The sequence below is a fragment of the Wyeomyia smithii genome, chromosome 3, assembly GCF_029784165.1.
Source record: "Wyeomyia smithii strain HCP4-BCI-WySm-NY-G18 chromosome 3, ASM2978416v1, whole genome shotgun sequence".
NCBI lineage: Eukaryota > Metazoa > Arthropoda > Insecta > Diptera > Culicidae > Wyeomyia > Wyeomyia smithii.
The window spans coordinates 259,362,438-259,382,516 of record NC_073696.1 but is presented as its reverse complement, the minus strand read 5'-3'; the positions used below and the strand labels follow the sequence as shown (position 1 = coordinate 259,382,516).

Sequence of the window (20,079 nt, the reverse complement as noted above, 5' to 3'; positions counted from 1 at the left end):
GTTCACTAGAATTTCACATTAAGAGCGATGCACTTTGAAAATAGCGTAAATAGAGCCCAAACCTACACCTCCACACGGTGATTGGTTATCATGCTTAAGCAAAATTTATCAGAAACTGGCACCGAGCATGAAACGGTTCGAGCTAGGTCGCTTGTAAAACAGTTAAATTGTTTCCAAATAGGCCTCTCAGCTGCCAGATGGACGGGACGCTACGTACGAGCAGCATAGGCTGTGTGGCATATTGCGGCAGCCAGCCGCCGACATGATCCATGGTTCGCCAATATCTTCAACATGTTTTCCGCTGCTTTGAATCGAAAATAAATTAATTCATTTATAAGCAGCCGAACGACGGCGGTGTTGCTTCGCGAAGGTAGTGCCACAAAATCATAGCCCAGGAGCTAGAGTTTGTCCATGAAACGCTATAAACTAGAACCGGGGCCTGTCACCCTATGTTGTAGTAGTGTAATGGGAGTCGTGCTGCGAGTCTTCTAGCAGAAGGAATTTAATTAATTTTAACATCCAACTATTGTTTCAAACCTCTGGACCCGGCCCCGTGGCTTGTCGTGCAGAGCCAAGTAATGTATCTCAATTGGAAATCTTTAAATAAAGGTGTTTACAAGCAAGCAATAATGCTTTCGTCGAGTTGTCCGCTACGGTGCTTGACAGTGGGCTTCGTGGCTCGGTGAGCAATTTATGCTGCCGTGCTTGCGCTGATGTGTTTTGTGATTGCTTCCAGCTGGTGGACGGCTGTTGACCCGCCGGTGACCCCTTTCAGGTACAACTGCCGATAGAGGGCTTTTGTTTGAACACTCGGGCAGTTTGCCAGTCTCTAGGTGTGCTGTGGGATCGTGTGGGAGCATCTGGTTTACTGGGGGACGTGCCCTTCGGTTCGATTCATTGGTAACTGCAGCCGGGAAAAAAACCCTAGAGTTAAATCTATGGGTGAGTCCGTTTGACAGGTTCGGCCTTGGCACTGTAAAGTTCGAAGGGGCATGTGTTGCTGGCTTCAAGATTCTTGACAGACTGGCAGTTCTAGGATGAATGTCTTTTGGAAGTATCAAAGCAAGTTGATTTAAAATATGTACAGTGCCAAAGTACGATAGTACGAAAGTCACATACATTGTCAAATGCAAGGCAAACTCCCCTTCCAATGATTTATGATTACTGATTGATACAGCCTTGATGAAAACAATCATATATTATTCAATATCATAATATTAAAATTTCATGAAACGCATGCAATTCTCGACTCAAATTTAAAGCCAAGTAAAACAGGTGGAAAACTAGGTTCTATTCTACATTTTCATTCGATTTGCGGAAGTGTCATGACATAGTCTGTCGCCAGATCAAAATGTTCAACCCTGTTTCATTTCTCAAGGCGTTGGATGACGAAAAGGACTTTTTCCGTCCGTTGGAATATTCTTTGGTGGTTGCAGGTGCTGAGCGTTTTCTCAGTTTTCGTCATACCGTTCTAATAATTTCATTTTTTACAGGAGTTACATTGCGAACCAGTAATCCGATTGCTCGAGGTCTGTTTAACATCTATAGATGTTTACTAATTATGCATGTGTGCCTTTGGTTCGAGCGTCTGCGTTACTGGATATCAGATAGTGAGCGGAAAACAGAAATGATAGGATCAATAGCTTTTCTATGTGAGCTAACGGTAGTGTTGATTCGAGTTGGAATAACCTATCGTTACCTTAACACGATTCGGAATGTACAACAATTTCTCCGGCAACGTTTCGATGACTATCGGAATCCAGATAGAAACCGGTCGTATCGCAAGATCCGTCTGGTTGTAGTGATGCTAATTGTGTCGTATGTTTCCGTCCTTTTGATGCAACTATTTTTTGGCGTCCTTGAAGAACCTTTCTTTGTTGCCCCTCCCCATCTACTTCAACAAAGGTTTTTAGCAACATGGTTCAAGTACAGAATACACGTTACATTCGATGCGATATTCACTTCAATCTTCACGGCAAATCTGACGATCATCAACAGTTATTTAATTGCTTTTGATGTTGAGGTGAAACAAACTTCGACTGCATACAAAAAATTGACACAGAAGGTCGACGAGATCGTTAAACAAAACATTATCAACAGTTCAGAACTGACATTCAAACAACGCAAGATGAGCAAAGAATTGAGATTTATAACGGTGCTGAAACAAGAACTTTTCATCGTTATCAAAAGCCACATTGACTTGATGGATCAGTTGCATGATCTGAAAAAATTTCTAAACTTAACTTTCATGTGTATGTTCTATACCCAGATAGTAGTATCAGGATGCCTGTTGTTTTTCATAACATTAGACAAACTAACCCTTCTAGCTGTAGCGATGCTATCCTATGGTTTTACAGGAATGCTCGAGTGCTTTTGGTATTGTCAACTAACGAATAACCTAAGCGAATCGGTAAGTTCAAACTGCACTAGTTCAATGTAATAAAAAAAGTTTAACTTTCCAGAATCAAGCGGTTGGAAATGCGGTATACTCTACGGACTGGTCCCATAGGCTTCACTATTACCCGGCAGTTCAGGCAGACTATCGAGAGATTCGCAACGCCCTACTGATTGTTATGATTAACTCGCAGAAAAAGTTGGGTATCAGTTGCGGTGGGCTGTTCGAGATGTCGATTGAGGCCTTCTCAGATTTCATGAAAATGACTTACAACTGTTTAATGTTTCTACTGAATGCTACTCGAAAATAAAATTTTACTGAACTAAAAATGAAGCGTGTATAAAGGATGAAGGCAAGATTCTTCAACTACAGTTGCACCGAGAAACGATAAAACCGACAACGTAAAAGAGAAGTTCGAGGATCTCCTCGAAAAACCATATGAAGAGTGCCCACAACACGACATAAAGATCGTCATCGGAGGTATGAACGCACAAGTCGGACAGAAGGTTTTGTTTCGCCCCATTATTGGTAGGAAAGCCTCCACTCTAATACCAACGATAACGACTTAAAGTTAGTGAACTTCTGTAGTACCTATTTTGCACGTCGGAATATTCGAAAGAACATCTGGGGACACCCCACTAGAGATACCTTCTCCCAAATCGACAGGCGGTATCGCTGTGCGGTCTTTTTGGGGGCCGAATGAGATTCGCGCCTGGCTGTCCAACGTATTTAAATCGAGAGTTGAAGAAAGCAGTGAAAGAGTTGAAGAACTGCAAGGCTAGTAAACGGCATTCCAGCCGAACTATTCAAAGCCGGGAGTGGACAGCTGTAACGTGCTCTACACCGGATCATGCTGCGAGTGTGGTCCGATGAAGAATTACCCAAGTAACACATGCAATCTTTTACGAAAAAAATGAAAGGAAAAAGTTATAAATAAGTCATAAATAAGTTACAGGGAAAACATTGGGTTTTAATTCACTCGCATTGATGTTTTAAATCGGAATGATGTTTGAAATCGAAATAACAAGTTGAAGTTGTAAATACATTACGAATTGCTGTAAAAACTGATTTATAACATGTTTATAACTAGTTTTTTCTTGAGAATGCAAGAGAGACAACAGTGGTGAAAACGTATAGTGGAGACAAAATTGAAAAATGGCCGCAAAAGTTGTAGTTCAGTTTTAAATCAGTTGTAAATGTGATTTTATGATGTGACTATTTCTTTTTCATCAAATACAGTGCAGATCAAAAATACTGTTATAATATTCAAAATTATATAAAATATTTAAACACCCAGGGAATTTATGTTTGATTAAACATAAATAGTAAATTTGACAGTAAATTATAATCAATAAATTTATCATTCAATTTACTTATAACAAGCAAATCGTTTGATTTGATCGGCCATGATTTGTTTTAATTCTCTTTTTTGTCTTGCTCAACGATCTTCGGTTTTATTATTATTATTTTGATCATGATTAATAACCTCAGATCAATGTTTGAATATTTCTGTTTTACTTAAATTTCAAAATATATTACTTAACGCGTGGTTTAGTTAAGAGAATTTTTATATTATTTCCTCTACTACAATAATCAAGATGGTGACGGCGATTTTTTATAGATTGTAGTAGCTTTATATAGCCCTGCTTAATTGGTTTCACGATTCCATCTCCAAATTGTGGCAGAAATTACTCCTCGCTTGGTTTGCTAAAAGAGTAAGAAAGTATAAATAATTAGTACATAGTGCATGACATCTTAGTTCACCTTGATGTTTCAATGTACATTTTTTTCAATTATTTTGCGATATTTTTACCGAAATAAACTTTATAGATAGTGGTCATATAACGGATAAAATCTTTGGGCAATCTGTGTACCCATTCAACGAATGCCAAAAATCAACATGGCTGCCTCGTTAGCGCAAGCGGCGCACAGTGCGTTGAATTTATGGAAACGCGGGACAAAAATCAAAACAGCCATTCTAGTATTTTTTTTTCAATTGGTGTGACACGAAAAATGAGGAAAAGGTGAGATTCAGAGATGTACTTTGGGGTACTGTTTTTGACAATCGAATTTAAATCAAAGTGTCTTTTTTCTAAAAGCATAAATAAGCATGACTAAGAAGCCTTTAACTTCCAAATGCGCTAGGTTATGTCTCAATAGTAACATGTGAAATGTAGTAGTTACATGCCTCTACCGTTATCATTTTGGTTTTAACATGAAAAGATATAAAATATATTAAAAAATTTATTTGAAAACTAAGAAATTTTTTTAAAAATAATGTGTCACTTGAATAGTTGAAACCACTTCGCAGTAGATGCGTACCATAATCGTCTGAGTGAACTTGGGAGATTAATAATATCATTACAGTATGTCTCAAACACGTATAAAACATACCAGTCTATGGAACGTTGCACTGTGCGGCGTGCTAAAATAATATTCAACACCATTTTTCTGTGCTATAGGCACGTTTCAAAATATAATCCTATCGAAGATATATACCTGAGGCTCATTCCTCTAGAGTTCATCTGTTACTTTTTTCTTTATTTCAAATTTAAAAAAAAATATGATATTGATTACTATCATATTGTGGTATTTTCGAAGCGCGTAAATTTTAACGAAGTACAAGGCAAATATTCACGACAAACCTGAAATCGCACGTAGATTTATTGTATTTAATCACTATACCAACACCCTATTCTATTAATGAATTGTCTTGATAATTTCTCAAATGAAGAGCCATGATTATTTTCGTGGGTCATCTGTTTTGTATGTATTTGTGCAATTTGTTTATAACCTATTAATAACAGGCCACCATTTGTTGGTACTGGAAATGTAAGAGTGGTGGTTATAGTCGTTATACAATTGTTTCATATAAGTCGTGTGAACAATTCATTTGAAGGTGAATATATGTTTTATATTGGCTCCGCCCCTTGCGCTTTTTGAGTTGTTAACAAGTTGTATATAAGTTTATACGTTATTGTTATACCGTTTACAAAATTCTCTCTCGTATTCTATTCCATAGACTGAAACCAGTACAGGAGACCTTTGTTGGCGAATGCCAATGTGGTTGTCGAGGAAAACGTTCCACTACGGACTACGGACTCGATAAATTTTGACCATCTGTTCATAGACTTCAGGGCAGCGTACGATACAGTAAAGAGAAATGAGTTATGGCGAAATATGCTTCAACATGGTTGAATGAAACTAATGGTTAATGAAACTAATTAGGCTGATACGTTCCACCTTTGAAGGCTCTACATCATGCGTCAAGATAGCCCGTGAGATAACGGACTCCTTGGTGACGTTAGATAGTTTTTAGCATGGAGACGAGCTGTCAAAGTTACTGTTCAACATCGCAACATCCGTATAACACTCTCCATTATACGGAGGGCTGGCGTGGCAAGAGGTGGCTCATCATTAACTCTGCTGGTAGTCCGACGGATGTTGGTGCTGAGATGGTGTTAGATGGGGAAACTTTTGAAGTAGTGCACGAATTTATTTACCTGGGTACATTAGTGACATGTGACAACGAGCCGTTAGGGGCCGTTAAATAATTACGTAAGCAAGTAGCAAATCTTACGATGTCTTACAAGGGAGGTAGGGGGGCTTGAAAAAGTGGAAAAATATGCTTACGTAATTATTGAACGGCCCCTCAGCCTTGAGTTAAAAAGGCGGATAGCAGCTGCAAACAGGGCCTTCTACGGATTACGTAAGCTGAGGTCCCGCATTCTGCGAACTCTTACTAAATTTGCACTCCACTAAACACTAGTCCTTCCAGTGGCCCTCCGCGGCCATGAAGCATGGACCTTCAAAGAGGCCGATCGGCGAGCACTAGATGTTTTTGGGCGTAGGATTTTGCGTTCTATCCTTGGCGGCAAACTTGAAAATGGTGTGTGGCGCAGACGCATGAACCATGAAGTGTACCAGGTGTACAAATCGGCGGATATAGTTAAGCGGATAAAACACGGCAGGTTGCAGTGGGCTGGGCATGTACCTAGAATGCCAAAAGAACGACCAGCGAAGACTATATTTAACAGAAATCCCGATAGAGGCCGTCGACTTCGAGGTTGGCCCCGCACTCGTTGGATGTGTGCTGTCGACAAGGTTGCCGCGAAATAGGTGTTAAAAGAAATTGAAGGATAGCAACATAAGACCGAGTAACATGGCGAATTATTCTAAATTCGGCATTGGATCGATAATCGGTCTGTTGTCGTAGAAGTAAAGTAGGGTATTATCACGCAAGCTCCCACGCCAGAAGACCCTAAGTGCCAAGACCAACACTCATGGCCGTAGAGTACCACCGGGTTTATCAGCGTCCTGTAGAGCGCTTATGTAATGCGGGCATGCATGGTGTGGAACCTCAGCTGACTACCTAAACTGTTGAAGTTCCTGTTTACGGCTGCTATCCGCCGCTTCACTTCGTGGCTACCGTCGTTGTCAAAAAATCCGTCGACTACTTCATATGTACCCCTCAATCTCAGTACCAAGACTCGACGAACCTCCGCGCTTTCCACCAGCTACCATGTACTTTGTTTTGGCAAAGTTGATTGTAAGTCCTAGTTTCGCTGCTCCCCTCTTGGAAGGCTGCTGTTGATACTGACGATCAGGCTTCAAAATGGTCACGGTAGAAGCACTTTTCACTGCGATAATCGTCTTCTTCTTCCTCTGACGCTTCCAAGGCCTGCTGTTTTAATACATTCTTAAACAAACATGTCAAACGAGTACCGCCACCACGCCTTTTTTCCTCAAACGTATATTGACATTTTTTCTAGAAATGAGAAATACGCACGTGCGGATATTTTTGGAGAATATTTGTATCATTCATCTTGTAATAATATTTCTCAACATAAATAGAATGAAGTATACATAAATAGGTCATCGCCAAACGAATGACAGTGTGCATCTCTTTGATACGCGAGTGTCAAATGACCATCTTCTTCTTTGTTTGAGAGGCGACGGTTGTTTTACAATAACGAGCAAAAGCCTACTGTGACGCACGCTAAGGAAACGAGATCAAGTAAAAAAGCTGACCGTTCTGAAGCCTGCCAACGATATCAATACCATCCGCTAAAAGAAAGTTAATCTACTGAGGAGTGTTACGGTCAAAAATTAGTAAATTTCAAAATGAATTATTTTTATCGTGTATCAAAAAAAAACCTGAATACCCCTCATTTAAAAGATGTGTGTGTATAGTATCACGCTTTATGTATGATTTTGACAGTTTCTCTTCAGTTGTGAAAATGGCGTCGAAGCAAGAGAAACAACCTATTGAAATTTTACTCACCCATAGCGAAAGTCATCCGAACTGTTAAATGTGGTCAAATCAACCGTCACCAACGTAATAAAAGTGTTAGGAAAACGTTTGTCGACTGTCAGGAAGGACAAAAACGACGAAAAGAGTGGCCAGCAGTTTCAAGCGGAATCCTAACCATTCCGTCAGAGAAGTCGCAAGCAAGCTGGGTGTGTCGTCTACAACTGTGAATCGAGCTACAAAACGAGCCGGGCTGTCGACTTGCAGAATGGTGGCTGGTAACTCGATAAGCAAAACAAGCCGGCCAGACAACGATCGAAGAAACGGTACGTGGAGAGATTTTCCAACACATTCAGCTGTCGAAGTTTGCAAAGCAGTGATGGCATGTACTCGTGCAAAGTTGAACTAAAAACACTTTTTCAGATTTGAATCCAACTTAAATCTGCTTCCTCTTGATAGTTTGAGTTTTTTTGCACCGCACACTCTGATCGATTGAGTTAAAATGCGTGCAATGCATGCAGTGCACGATGTATCCAACGATGCAGGTGATGATGTGACGCGATGAGTTTTATTTTAAGATTGAATTTATGCTTTCAAAGGACAATGCAACAAACTGTTGCAGCAGACGCGGCGCGAATTTCATCGCAATTCGATTTTTATGCAATTGGTGTTATGCAGGATTCAAACTCAAATCCAACTCAGGTGTAATGCACTGTTAGTAGCGTTTACGTGCAAACCGAAAATAAATGTGCAAGCAAGTTTTAAAACTCACTTGGATACGAGTGCAAAGTCACACTGCCTACTCTATTGCAAAGACATATAAGACATTTGGTCGGATTTAGCATTTTGTCATTCTGGAAAAAAGCCCATAGAGTGGTATGCCGCGAACAGTATCCATACATGACCCCTCCCAACGCACCAGAGCTCCGCTCTATAGGAAATACTGGGCTAGCGTCAGGTGGAACCTCAAAAAAACACGATAAACAGCTGTCGACTAGATGCAGTTCAAGGTTAACTGGCGTTCTGCGACACGAAAACGGTGCCCATAAAGGTTGTACGAAACTTAATGAAAGGATTTAAGAGAAAGGTCCGGCGAGATTCGCTTCCCTGCTATCGTTGCGAAAGGAAGCATTCGAAAACAGGTCCGTTATTTTTGCTCGCTCGAACAAACAATACTGTTTGGTGTGCATACAGTACGCTTGTGTTTTTCGGTTGTGTTTTTCGGTCTCGTTGCTGATAGACAATAGGCGTACGTCCAGCAGCCAGTGCAAATCCCCGCGCCGCCGGGCGCCGGATACCCCTTGCGGCGCAGAAGATTTTGTGCACTGTGTCCAGACTGTACGCGTGCTACTGGTGTTTTCGGTACCGACACTGTGACTGTGACAAGAAAGAAATTCAGTAGTCGCTGCGCATTCCCATCTTCTAGCGGTGTACGAGAGTGTACATTGTGTACAGACGCTGCCGTAGGAAATTCCTCGCACCACCAACCGCTGATTCAGCTGGAGGAGACTAATTGCGATTCCTACCAAGCAACCTACTGAATTAATCCAACTAGCAGCCAGGAGGGCACGTAGGCAAAAATACAAAAAGTCTGGTGAAGTATCAACATTTGTTTTTTTTCCTTTATTTATTTTTTTTTTCAATACGGTTGTCTTTTTTCTTATTTAATACACCTTATTTTGAAAAATTGTTTTTACATTTTACAACAATTATTTGATTCCCCTTATATACGCATATATATTGGTTGCGTGCGGTAGGTGCAACTATTCCTGGATGTGGAAACAAATGGGGAAGAGATTGAGATCTCCCCCATCACTTCCCCTCTACCTTCCCCTGTACCACCCCCTTCACCTAGCCTTGTATCAAGGGTACCGGAAGTACGGGTAAAAGCTTACCCAGATGCCGCGAAAGGTCCGTTCGTAGTTTTCTTCAGGCCTATAAAGAAGCCTTTATATATAATTCAAATCGGCAAGGACCTGGCAAAACAGTTTTCGGACGTAACCGAAATTACAAAGGTTAGACCGAACAAACTGCGAGTTGTCGTGAGTAGCTTGAGGCAAGCAAACGCAATTGCTAGCTACGAGCTCTTCACGAGAGAGTACCGCGTGTACATCCCTGCCAAGGACGTGGAGATCGACGGTGTGGTTACCGAAGGAAGCCTCACGGTCGATGACATTTTGCGTCACGGGGTTGGCTGCTTCAAGAACCCCGTGATTCAAGATGTAAAGATACTGGATGTCAAGCAATTGCATTCAGTATCCATCGAAGAAGGGAAGAAGAAATTCTTCTCTTCGGATTCCTTCCGTGTTTGAACAGGGTTCGTCTGCCTGTACGCCTGTTCGTACCGCGGGTCATGCATTGCCAAAACTGCAAGCAGTTAGGTCATACAGCCACCTACTGCTGCAACAAGGCACGCTGCAGCAAGTGCGGAGGCAATCATGCTGAGACCGCTTGCAGTGAGGATACTGAAAAGTGTCTTTACTGCGAGGGAACTCGGCATGACCTTTCGGCGTGTCCCGCGTACAAACAGCGCGAGGAAAAAATTAAGCGTTCCCTCAAGGAACGATCAAAGCGCTCTTTTGCAGAAATGCTTAAGAGGGCTGAGCCACCCTCGACAGGAAACATCTTTTCCTTTTTGCCAACAGACGATCCCGTCGAAGGGTGTTCTTATGCCATGCCAGAAGGATCAAGGAAGAGAAGAATGATCAACTCTCCTAATCTTTCTCGCAAAGGTCGCAAGATAACCTCTAGCGGAATGACCAATAAGCCAACACAAAAAGGAAGCGGTGAAGAAAAACCGAAGCAAGTACCTCCTCGTTTTAATTTCAATTCCAACCAGGAGTACCCACCGCTTCCTGGGGCACAAAAAACCCCTCGTGCACCCATTTCTCGATCAGAAGATAAAAAAGAAACAGGGTTCATAAAATTTTCTGATGTTGTGGACTGGATATTTAAAACATTCAACATACTGGATCCCCTACAAAATATTCTTCTTGCCCTTCTTCCTACAGTGAAAACCTTTTTGAAGCAACTAGCGGCAACTTGGCCCCTCATTTCAGCTATCATATCTTTCGATGACTAATACGGCGAAAGAGGTTAAGAATTTGATCACTGTATTACAGTGGAATTGCAGAAGTATCACCCCCAAATTCGATCTGTTCTCTCATTTGATAAATACATACAATTGTGACGCATTTGCGCTCTGTGAGACTTATCTCAATTCAAACGATCAACTCCATCGAGATCGAGACTCTCACGGTGAAGGGGTATTTTTAGGGATCAAAAAGTGCTATTCCTTTTTCAGAATCGACCTCCCCTCGATCTCGAATATTGAAGCCGTTGCCATTCAAACGAATATGAATGAAAAAGATCTTTGCCTTGTTTCATTATATATTCCTCCATCCGTGCGGATTGAACAGAGGCAACTTTCTGATATAGCAGATTTGCTTCCCGCGCCTTTTTTGATATTGGGAGATTTTAACTCTCACTGTTCGCTATGGGGGTCGCTGTACGACGACAACCGATCTTCTTCAATCTGTAACTTGATCGACGACTTCAATATGACACTTTTGAATACTGGGAAAGCGACACGTGTACCTAATCCTCCAGCACGTGAAAGCGTGCTTGACCTATCCCTTTCCTCGACATCACTAGCGTTAGATTGCCAGTGGAAAGTAATCAATGATCCCCACGGTAGTGATCATCTTCCAATCGTTATTTCAATTGCTAATTGTTCAACTCCCCCGGATCCAATCAATATTTCATACGACCTTACACGTAATATTGATTGGAAGTCTTATGAGACTATTGCGGAATCCATCGAGTCTAGTCAAGGAACTTCCTCCGGAGGAAGAATACGCGCTCCTTTCTGGCTTGATCATCGACGCCGCGACTCAAGCTTAGACGAAACCGATACCCAGGATAACGATTAGACGGCGCCCTCCTACCAAATGGTGGGACAAAGAGTGCTCGGAACTGTACGCGCGAAGGTCCTCGGCGTATAAGGACTACCGAAAGTACGGCTCTGTTAAGCTGCTTCGAAGGTACGAAGTACTCGACAGGCAGATGAAGAGCTTGATGAAAGCGAAAAAAACGCGGATACTGGCGGCGGTTTGTAAACGCGTTGTCGAGGGAAACATCGATGAGCACCCTTTGGGATACCGCCAGGCGTATGCGGAACCGTGACGTTTCGAGTGAGGAGTATTCAGATCGCTGGATACTTGATTTTGCCAAAAAGGTTTGTCCGGACTCTGTACCGGAACAGAAAACCTTTCGCGACGCGTTTTTAGTAACTACGGAAGAGCCTTCATTTTCGATGTTGGAATTTTCAATGGCTCTCCTGTCGTGCAACAATAAGGCTCCAGGGATATATAGAATAAAATTCAACCTGTTGAAGAACCTACCCGACTCTGCAAAAAGACGCTTGTTGAATTTGTTCAACAAGTTTCTTGAGCTAAATATTGTTCCGCATGACTGGAGGGAGGTAATAGTCATTGCTATTCGGAAACCCGGGAAACCTGCCTCTGATCACAATTCATATAGGCCGATTGCGATGCTCTCTTGCCTCCGGAAATTAATGGAGAAAATGATCCTCTTACGGTTAGACAAATGGGTCGAAACAAACGGGTTACTTTCAGATACTCAATTTGGCTTTCGCCGGGGCAAAGGGACGAACGATTGCCTAGCGTTGCTTTCTACTGAAATTCAACTCGCATTTGCTCGAAAAGAGCAAATGGCTTCTGCGTTCTTGGATATTAAGAGGGCTTTTGACTCTGTCTCTGTAGAAGTTTTAAGCGCGAAACTACATTCGCAGGGACTTTCATCAAATTTGAACAACTTTTTGCTCAATTTGTTGTCAGAAAAGCATATGTATTTCTCACATGGCGATTCGGCAACTTCCCGAATTAGTTACATGGGCCTTCCCCAGGGCTCATGTTTAAGTCCTCTCTTATATGATTTTTACGTCAATGACAACGATGAATGTCTTGCAAATTCATGCACGCTAAGGCAACTTGCAGACGATAGCGTTGTATCCATTACTGGTAGCGAGGCTAGCGATCTGCAAGGACCATTGCAAGATACCTTAGACAATTTGTCTGAATGGGCTCTTAAGCTGGGTATCGAAGCTCAGCTGCAGCTCCTACTAACGGGTAAAACGATCTCTCAGGTTTTAGTCGCTAAATATCTCGGGGTCTGGTTCGGCTCTAAATGCACCTGGGCTTGTCATATTAGGTATCTAACACGAAAATGCCCACAGAGGGTGGGGTGCCCACCCAGGAGACCTTCTAAGGCTTTACCAAACAACGATATTGTCTGTTATTGAGTACGGGTGTTTCTGCTTCCGCTTCGCAGCAAACACACATTTGATCAAACTGGAACGATTACAATATCGTTGTTTGCGTATTGCCTTAGGTTGCATGCAGTCGACCCATACGATGAGTCTTGAAGTGCTAGCGGGTATTCTTCCATTGAAACATCGCTTTTGGAATCTCTCTTACCGGTTGCTAATTCGATGCACAGTTTTGAACCCATTAGTAATTGAAAACTTCGAGAGGTTGGTCGACCTTCAATCTCAATCCAGATTTATGACTTTATATTTTGACTATATGGCTCAAGATATTAACCCTTCTTCATACGTTCCCTCCAATGTCGCACTTTTAGATACTTCCAATAATGCTATATTCTTCGACACCACCATGAAAGAAGACATTACTGGTATCCCGGATCAAATGCGGCCGCAAGAGATCCCTAAGATTGTTTCAATAAGTTCAAACATGTTAGTTGTGATAAAAGGTTTTTCACTGACGGATCTAATCTAGATGAGTCCGCTGGCTTCGGTGTTTTCCACGAAAATTTTACCGCCTCCTACAAACTCGATGCTCCTGCTTCCGTGTACGTCGCAGAACTCGCTGCTATTCAGTACTCTCTTGGGATCATCGAAACCCTGCCCATAGACCACTACTTCATCTTTACAGACAGTCTCAGTGCCATTGAGACTCTGCGGTCGATGAAGACTGTGAAGCACACCCCGTATTTCCTGGGGAAAATACGGTGGTTTTTAAGTGCTTTAACAGATAAAAATTACCGGGTTATCTTAGCGTGGGTCCTTTCTCATTGCTCGATTCCGGGCAATGAAAAGGCTGACGCTGTAGCTAAGGTGGGTGCTATTGATGGCGATATTTATGTAAGACCAATTGCTTATGATGAATTTAATAGCATTTTGCGTCAGAGAACACTCAACAGTTGGCAATTATCATGGAACTCAGATGAACTGGGACGGTGGCTACATTCCATTTTTCCTAAGGTATCGACGAAAGCATGGTTCAAGGGGTTGGATGTAGGTCGGGACTTCATTCGCGTGATGTCCAGACTTATGTCCATTCACTACACGTTAAACACGCATCTCTTTCGTATAGGGCTTGTAGACAGTAATCACTGCGTTTGTGGCGATGGCTACCATGACATCGAGCATGTTGTTTGGTCGTGTACCGAATACTGTGGTGTTAGGTCCGAGCTTATAGATTCCCTTCGGGCCCGAGGAAAACAACCGAACGTACCCGTTAGAGACATTCTGGGAAGCGGTGATCTCCAGTACATGACACAGCTATACGGGTTTATAAAAAATGCTGGAATTAAAATTTGATTTTTTTCATCTATTTGTTAGATTACAATTCCCGTCATAAACTAAATGAAAGTGATACACCATGCTGGAGACACTAAAACGAAGACTCGGCATCTTCATGTTCACGCAGACACCTCAGACCAAAACTGCTCAAATGGAACATCACTGCTTAGCCATGTACAAATAAATAAATCCTGTAACTCAATATAGTTAACTAACTCCCCTACTCTCACCTTATATCCCCACTAGCTCGTAGTCGGCCGCGAGATATAAAAAATGTGCCTCCCTCTTTTCCCTGCTAATTTAGAATTTAAAAAAAATGTACTTGGCTCAGTTAAACATAAGTTGTATCGTGCCGTGTCAAATAAACTATTTTAAACTATTAAAAAGGTCCGGCGATTCGCATCCGCTGAAAAGGTAGCTTGGGTCAGTATTTTTCCTTTTTTTGATTGATTTTTCCCTTGCAATTTGACATGATTATAGCTTTTAAACAGCATTGAAAATATAAGTGACAAACTGGAACACAAACTGTTGCAAAACTTATTCAAAATGTATATTATTCTTCAATTTATTTATCAAAAAGAAATCTATTCTTGACACGTTTAAAAATTAATCATCGAATGTGGTGTTTATCGCCTTTGTGGATATCCTTGGCCATAAACAACCAATTAGATGATAAATTATTAAAATATTCGGGTAAGCAGATTCGAGACTATAAAGGTGGCTTACGTCACACTTACAACAATGTTGAAAAGTTCAAACGATTCTTGGCAAACCGACTGTGACAAATTTAAACTGCTTTTAATTTACGCCCATCAAAGCAAAGCAAAGCCTTGGTGCTACATTCCGTTTCGGAACTCGACCTTCTGTTTATTATACACAGACTTCGCAGCCAACTGTTAAGTGTACAGGACAATTGGTCGGCGTGCGACCAGACCGAACCAAGCGCCGATCAAAGTTTAACCACCCCGTATATTTCCTGCAGGCTGCTGCGAAGAAATTTTGTTAGAATATAATTATAAACTGTTCAAATGATTTCGATTTTTCATAAAAGATAGATTATTATTTTAACATCCACTGGTGATAAAAACTCGATTTAAAAAAAATGGCGCTTGGTTCGGTCTGGTCGCACGCCGACCAATTGCGGGGCTAGCGCTACGATCCTACTGACACTAACAGTCTCTCCCGAGCCGAGACTCGAACCTACGACGACGAGCTGGGAGAGTTTACGCCCATCTTTAGTACGAAAATGTTGACAAGAACGAGTTTAAAATGTTTATTTTTTTCTCATAGCTAATTGCTCTTGAAGCGTGAAGGGAAATCCTATTTCATTGTTTAATCGTTACTGATTGACAAAACGATTGGAACACAACAACCTTAATAATTGATTACATCGTTACCTGTACAACTTTAACAAGACGAACGCTAATGAAAGCAGGCATACATTATTCACTACCGTAAACATACATTTATTCTTCCATCGATTTCTATTTGAACTCAATGAAACCAGGTTACAAATCAGGTTCCATTTTGCATTTTCATTCGAGCTGCGGAAGTGTTATGATATAGTGTGACAACAAGCAAAAATGTTCAATCCTACTGCAATACTTGAGGCGTTGGATGACGAAAAGGACTTTTTCCGTCCGTTAGAATATTCTCTTGCATTTGCAGGTGTGTACGTTTTTGTTTCACTGCTTTCTAACGCGTTCTAATTAAATCATTCTCTGCAGGAGTTACATTACGGACAACGAATCCGATTTGCCGAATCCTTTTCAATACCTACCGAGGTATGCTGATTATGCATGTGTGTCTTTGGGTTGAGCGTCTACGTTACTGTGTATCGGATAGCGAACGAAAGGCAGAAATGATAGGATCGATCGCATTCCTGTGTGAGTTTACGATGATACTGTTTCGAGTAGGAATAACCTATCGCTACCTGAACACGATTCGGAGTGTACAACAATTTCTCCGACAGCATTTCGATGACTCTCGGAATCCTGATAGAAAGCGGACCTACCGTAAGATCCGTCTGGTTGTAGTGACGCTTGTGGTCACATATGTATTCGTCCTTTTCATGCAACTAATTTTTGGTGTCTTTGAAGAACCTTTTTTTGTTGCCCCTCCACATCTGCTTAAGTGGAGGTTTTTAGCAATATGGTTCAAGTGCAAAATACACGTTACATTCGATGCAATATTCAGTTCGATCTTTGCGGCAAATCTGACGATCATCAATACGTATTTGATTGCGTTTGATGTTGAAATGAAGAGAAATGCGGCTTCTTTCGAAAAAATGATAGGGAAGATCGACAAAACGGTTGAATCGAAGACTGTCAACACTCCGGAGCTGTCAGTTAGACAACGCGAGATGATCACAGAATTGCGGTTTGTAAGGATTTTAAAACGAGAACTTTTCAGCCTTATCAAAAACCAAATCGACATGGTGGATCAATTGCATGATCTGAAAAAATTTCTGAACACAACTTTTATGTGTATGTTCTACACTCAGATGGTAGTATCAGGATGCCTGTTGTTTTTCATAACTTTAGAGAAATTAACCATTCTGGCTATGGTACTGCTATCCTATGGCTTCACAGGGGTGCTCGAATGCTTCTGGTATTGTCAACTAACGAATAACCTGAACGAGTCGGTAAGTTTAATCTGCACTAGTTTAATTTGATAAAAAAGCATAACTTTCCAGAATCAAGCGGTTGGATATGCCGCATACTGTATGGAATGGTCCCATAGGCTTCACTATCACCCGGCAGCACACGCAGATTATCGGGAGATTCGCAACGGCTTGCTGATTATTATGATCAACTCGCAGAAAAAGTTGGGCATCAGTTGCGGTGGGATGTTCGAGATGTCGATTGAGGCCTTCTCAGTTTTCATGAAAATGACCTACAATTGTTTAATGTTTTTACTGAATTCTACCTGAAAATAAAATTTCGCTTGTTTAGAATGTTATTCCGGAACGTTTCACATATTGAAGACAATTATTTTGAGTCGTCTATTCTTGTAGTGCTTGAATTTAACTATAGCTTCAGAAGTCTATCTTTGTGAAGAGTGTTGACCATTTAAACCATCAATCACTTATTTATACATCACGCTAATATGAACTTCAAAGTAGAGACGAAATCTGTGGTCGTTTCGGTGTGTGACAAGCCCTTGATTGTTTTTGCGAAATTACCTTAAATCATTAAGATAATTTAATTTGTAGTAACTACATTGTGGCACTGTGAAGCAGCGAACGTTCTGAACCGGGTTATCGCTCTAGGTTGAAAACCAGATTCACTCTATCGGACACCGTGAATGTATACGGCAGCATGAATAAGCAAACTGTAACCTCGCGCTCATTCACAATTGAACGGATGTTAGGTGATAACAAAAAACAGCTGTTAGCTCGACGTTGTCTCCAAGGTGGCTGGGAAAATTGCGATAAGGATTACGGATCGATGATTATTATGAAACAATTCCATCAGGAGCAACGATCGTTATCAGCTCCAGCAGATAACAGATCATTAAACTGTCGCTGGCAAAATAAATGCAAATCTCGTTCTATACAATTCTCAACGAAGGCGACTTAGAACTGGATCGATTCTCTCAACCGCATCCGGATCACACTCTCAGTTTCAAACCGCAAGCCGCTAATGCTCGGAGCAACGATTAATCGTCAACTTGTCAAAACACCCGCCCTAGCTGGGGATCATCGATCATCGACACGGCACATTACAAGTTTCTAATTTCCAGTTCACTGGTTCAGAAAAGTCAATCGCATTGAAAGGCTCGCTGTGTACCCTTTTGGCCCGTGTAAATATTTTGATAATACCGCCGCGGCGACATCGATACACCGACAGTTGCCGGCGACAAACGCTTTTATTGCGGTCTTTTAACTATTCACAGCTGATCGACTGGACATTCTGCGAAAGTGCAGTGTCACAGCCAGTTCAGCCGCACAACGGCTAATAGGGCTTGAAGGTGGTCACAAGAGGTTGAAATGTACACACATAATTTGTTCGCAAACAACCCCTACACGCAAAACTTTTCCTTATTACTTTAAAAGCAATAGCGCAAAATTACTTTTTAGGTAACAAATCCATTACTTAAAAAGCAATAAAATTCTTCCCCAGTTAAGTAACAACACATACTGTCATATATTTAGCACGTGTTATGAGAGTACGACTATCTAATAATGGTCGTTTCAACCACATGCAACGTTTTTTCTGTCGAAAAATGCTCCCTTTCCACCTCAAGTCAAAAAAAATCACACACCGTCGCATAAGTTGCACATGTTACAAGTTTTTTCAATCTCCAATTCATCCGGTGGGCGTGTATTAGTTCGCTCGTTGTATGCATACGGAGTAGCGAAAAAATATGACAAGAGCTGCCAAGCAACATTTTCCCCCTCATAGAGTATGCAAACGTTGATGATTTCAAAGACTTTAAATGCGCCTTAAAATGACATCACGATCTGTAAACTGCGTTAGAGAAAAATAAAAACATTCGCTTTCTTGCATGCTATCTACAGCACATAATCATTGGTTCATGGAAACTCATTTGGACCTGTTTAAAAATACAAAACTTGTGCCTATCCAGACAACATTCGCAACTTCGGCAACTCTGGTCAGACAGTATTACATATTGCCATTTCAAGTAAACACTGGGGGACGAAACGAAAGTGTTTCTAATTGGACATTTGAGGTTGACGGTTGAGATTCTGATTATGTGTGGATGAAGGGAGACAAAAATTAACCAGATCGTTGCATCAATACAAATGCAGCGAGTGAAGTCTTGCCAACACATGCATTGCGGTGCTTGGCTGTATGTTCTCCTGCAGAAACACATACAAGCGTGTGACCGTCATAATTTTTATTACTTTTTGTTTGTTACTTTTTGTGTATAATGCGCAGTCATAAGACACAAAAAGTAGTAAAAAATTGCCCAAAAGTAATAAAATATTCCCCGTTTGCGTTGGGTGTAGAACGCAACTCATTTGGCGGTGAACTTTTGCCCTCTCTTGTAATAAATTTTAAACCACGTGTGCTGCAAAACCGTTGACTGTTGAGCGGCTCATAAATTTCAGCAACAAATCTCCCCGCACCTTCTCCGTTGGTAGAATGATTGAATTATTGGCGAGGTACACAGCCGGAGTGTCAAACGTCCACCGTCAGTGAATAAAATCTATCGAAATGCTATGGCAGTTTCAACGAAATCTTCGATCGGGTCCGGTGGGGTCTTATGCAATTAACGATAGGAGCTAATAAATATGTTATAGGTATTGAACCGCATATAAAACGTTCGAAGCTATCCGACCGACTGCCAGCGCGAATGGCCGCGGTCAAGCGCGGTAGTTGTAGATTGGCAAATTACTGGTTTGGTTGGTATGTAAGCTGATTAAGGAATTCGATACAATCGGTGGATTGAGTAAACGCCGCTACTTAATACGAAAATATGTTGAACAGTTCCTTAAACGATGGCTGATTTCCCACGGATTGAGCTAATGTGAATATTTTGCGTTCCTGGTGTTGTTGAATTTATTTTAGCTTAATTTAATTATTAGAAGTAATCAACTCACCTTCTTGTTTGGTATCCAGGGCGCAATTACTTCCGGCGTTTTTTTCCGCCGGTTCTATTACGTCATCATCCACAGTCAGAATCTCCTGCGAAACACGTTCCCGCGAGAGGGTGTGCCAGATATTGGTGTCTTCGTTTGAATATGTCTCCACTGGTTCGATGAAAAAAGAACCATTTGAAGTACGAATGTGTCCTCTCTGGAATATAGAAAAAAAGAAATGGAATTTTCACACTTGTTCA

The 20,079-nt window shown here is 41.4% G+C and overlaps 3 protein-coding genes across 7 annotated transcripts in view; 2 read left to right on the top strand and 1 right to left on the bottom strand.

Moving 5' to 3' along the window:
- The window catches only part of LOC129727642 (A disintegrin and metalloproteinase with thrombospondin motifs 20), a 477,347-nt gene that overhangs the window by 146,871 nt on the left and 310,397 nt on the right, over nt 1–20,079 (bottom strand). For all 4 annotated transcript variants that reach the window (XM_055685645.1, XM_055685647.1, XM_055685648.1 and 1 more), the window contains exon 6: nt 19,841–20,036. In XM_055685645.1, the coding sequence (XP_055541620.1) occupies nt 19,841–20,036 (196 nt within the window). The remainder of the gene's footprint in view (nt 1–19,840; nt 20,037–20,079) is intronic.
- On the top strand, nt 1,304–2,723 carry LOC129727644 (uncharacterized). Of its 2 annotated transcripts, none has more exons than XM_055685651.1 (3): nt 1,304–1,436; nt 1,494–2,410; nt 2,470–2,723. In XM_055685651.1, exons 1-3 carry the CDS (start codon nt 1,352–1,354, stop codon nt 2,566–2,568), a joined length of 1,101 nt encoding a protein of 366 aa, XP_055541626.1. In that variant the 5' UTR covers nt 1,304–1,351; the 3' UTR covers nt 2,569–2,723. The 2 variants fall into 2 exon arrangements, with proteins under 2 accessions (XP_055541626.1, XP_055541625.1); XM_055685650.1 differs by having other exon boundaries at nt 2,463–2,723.
- Nucleotides 16,141–17,203, top strand: LOC129727647 (uncharacterized). Its single transcript, XM_055685654.1, has 2 exons — nt 16,141–16,915; nt 16,967–17,203. Exons 1-2 carry the CDS (start codon nt 16,169–16,171, stop codon nt 17,201–17,203), a joined length of 984 nt encoding a protein of 327 aa, XP_055541629.1. The 5' UTR covers nt 16,141–16,168.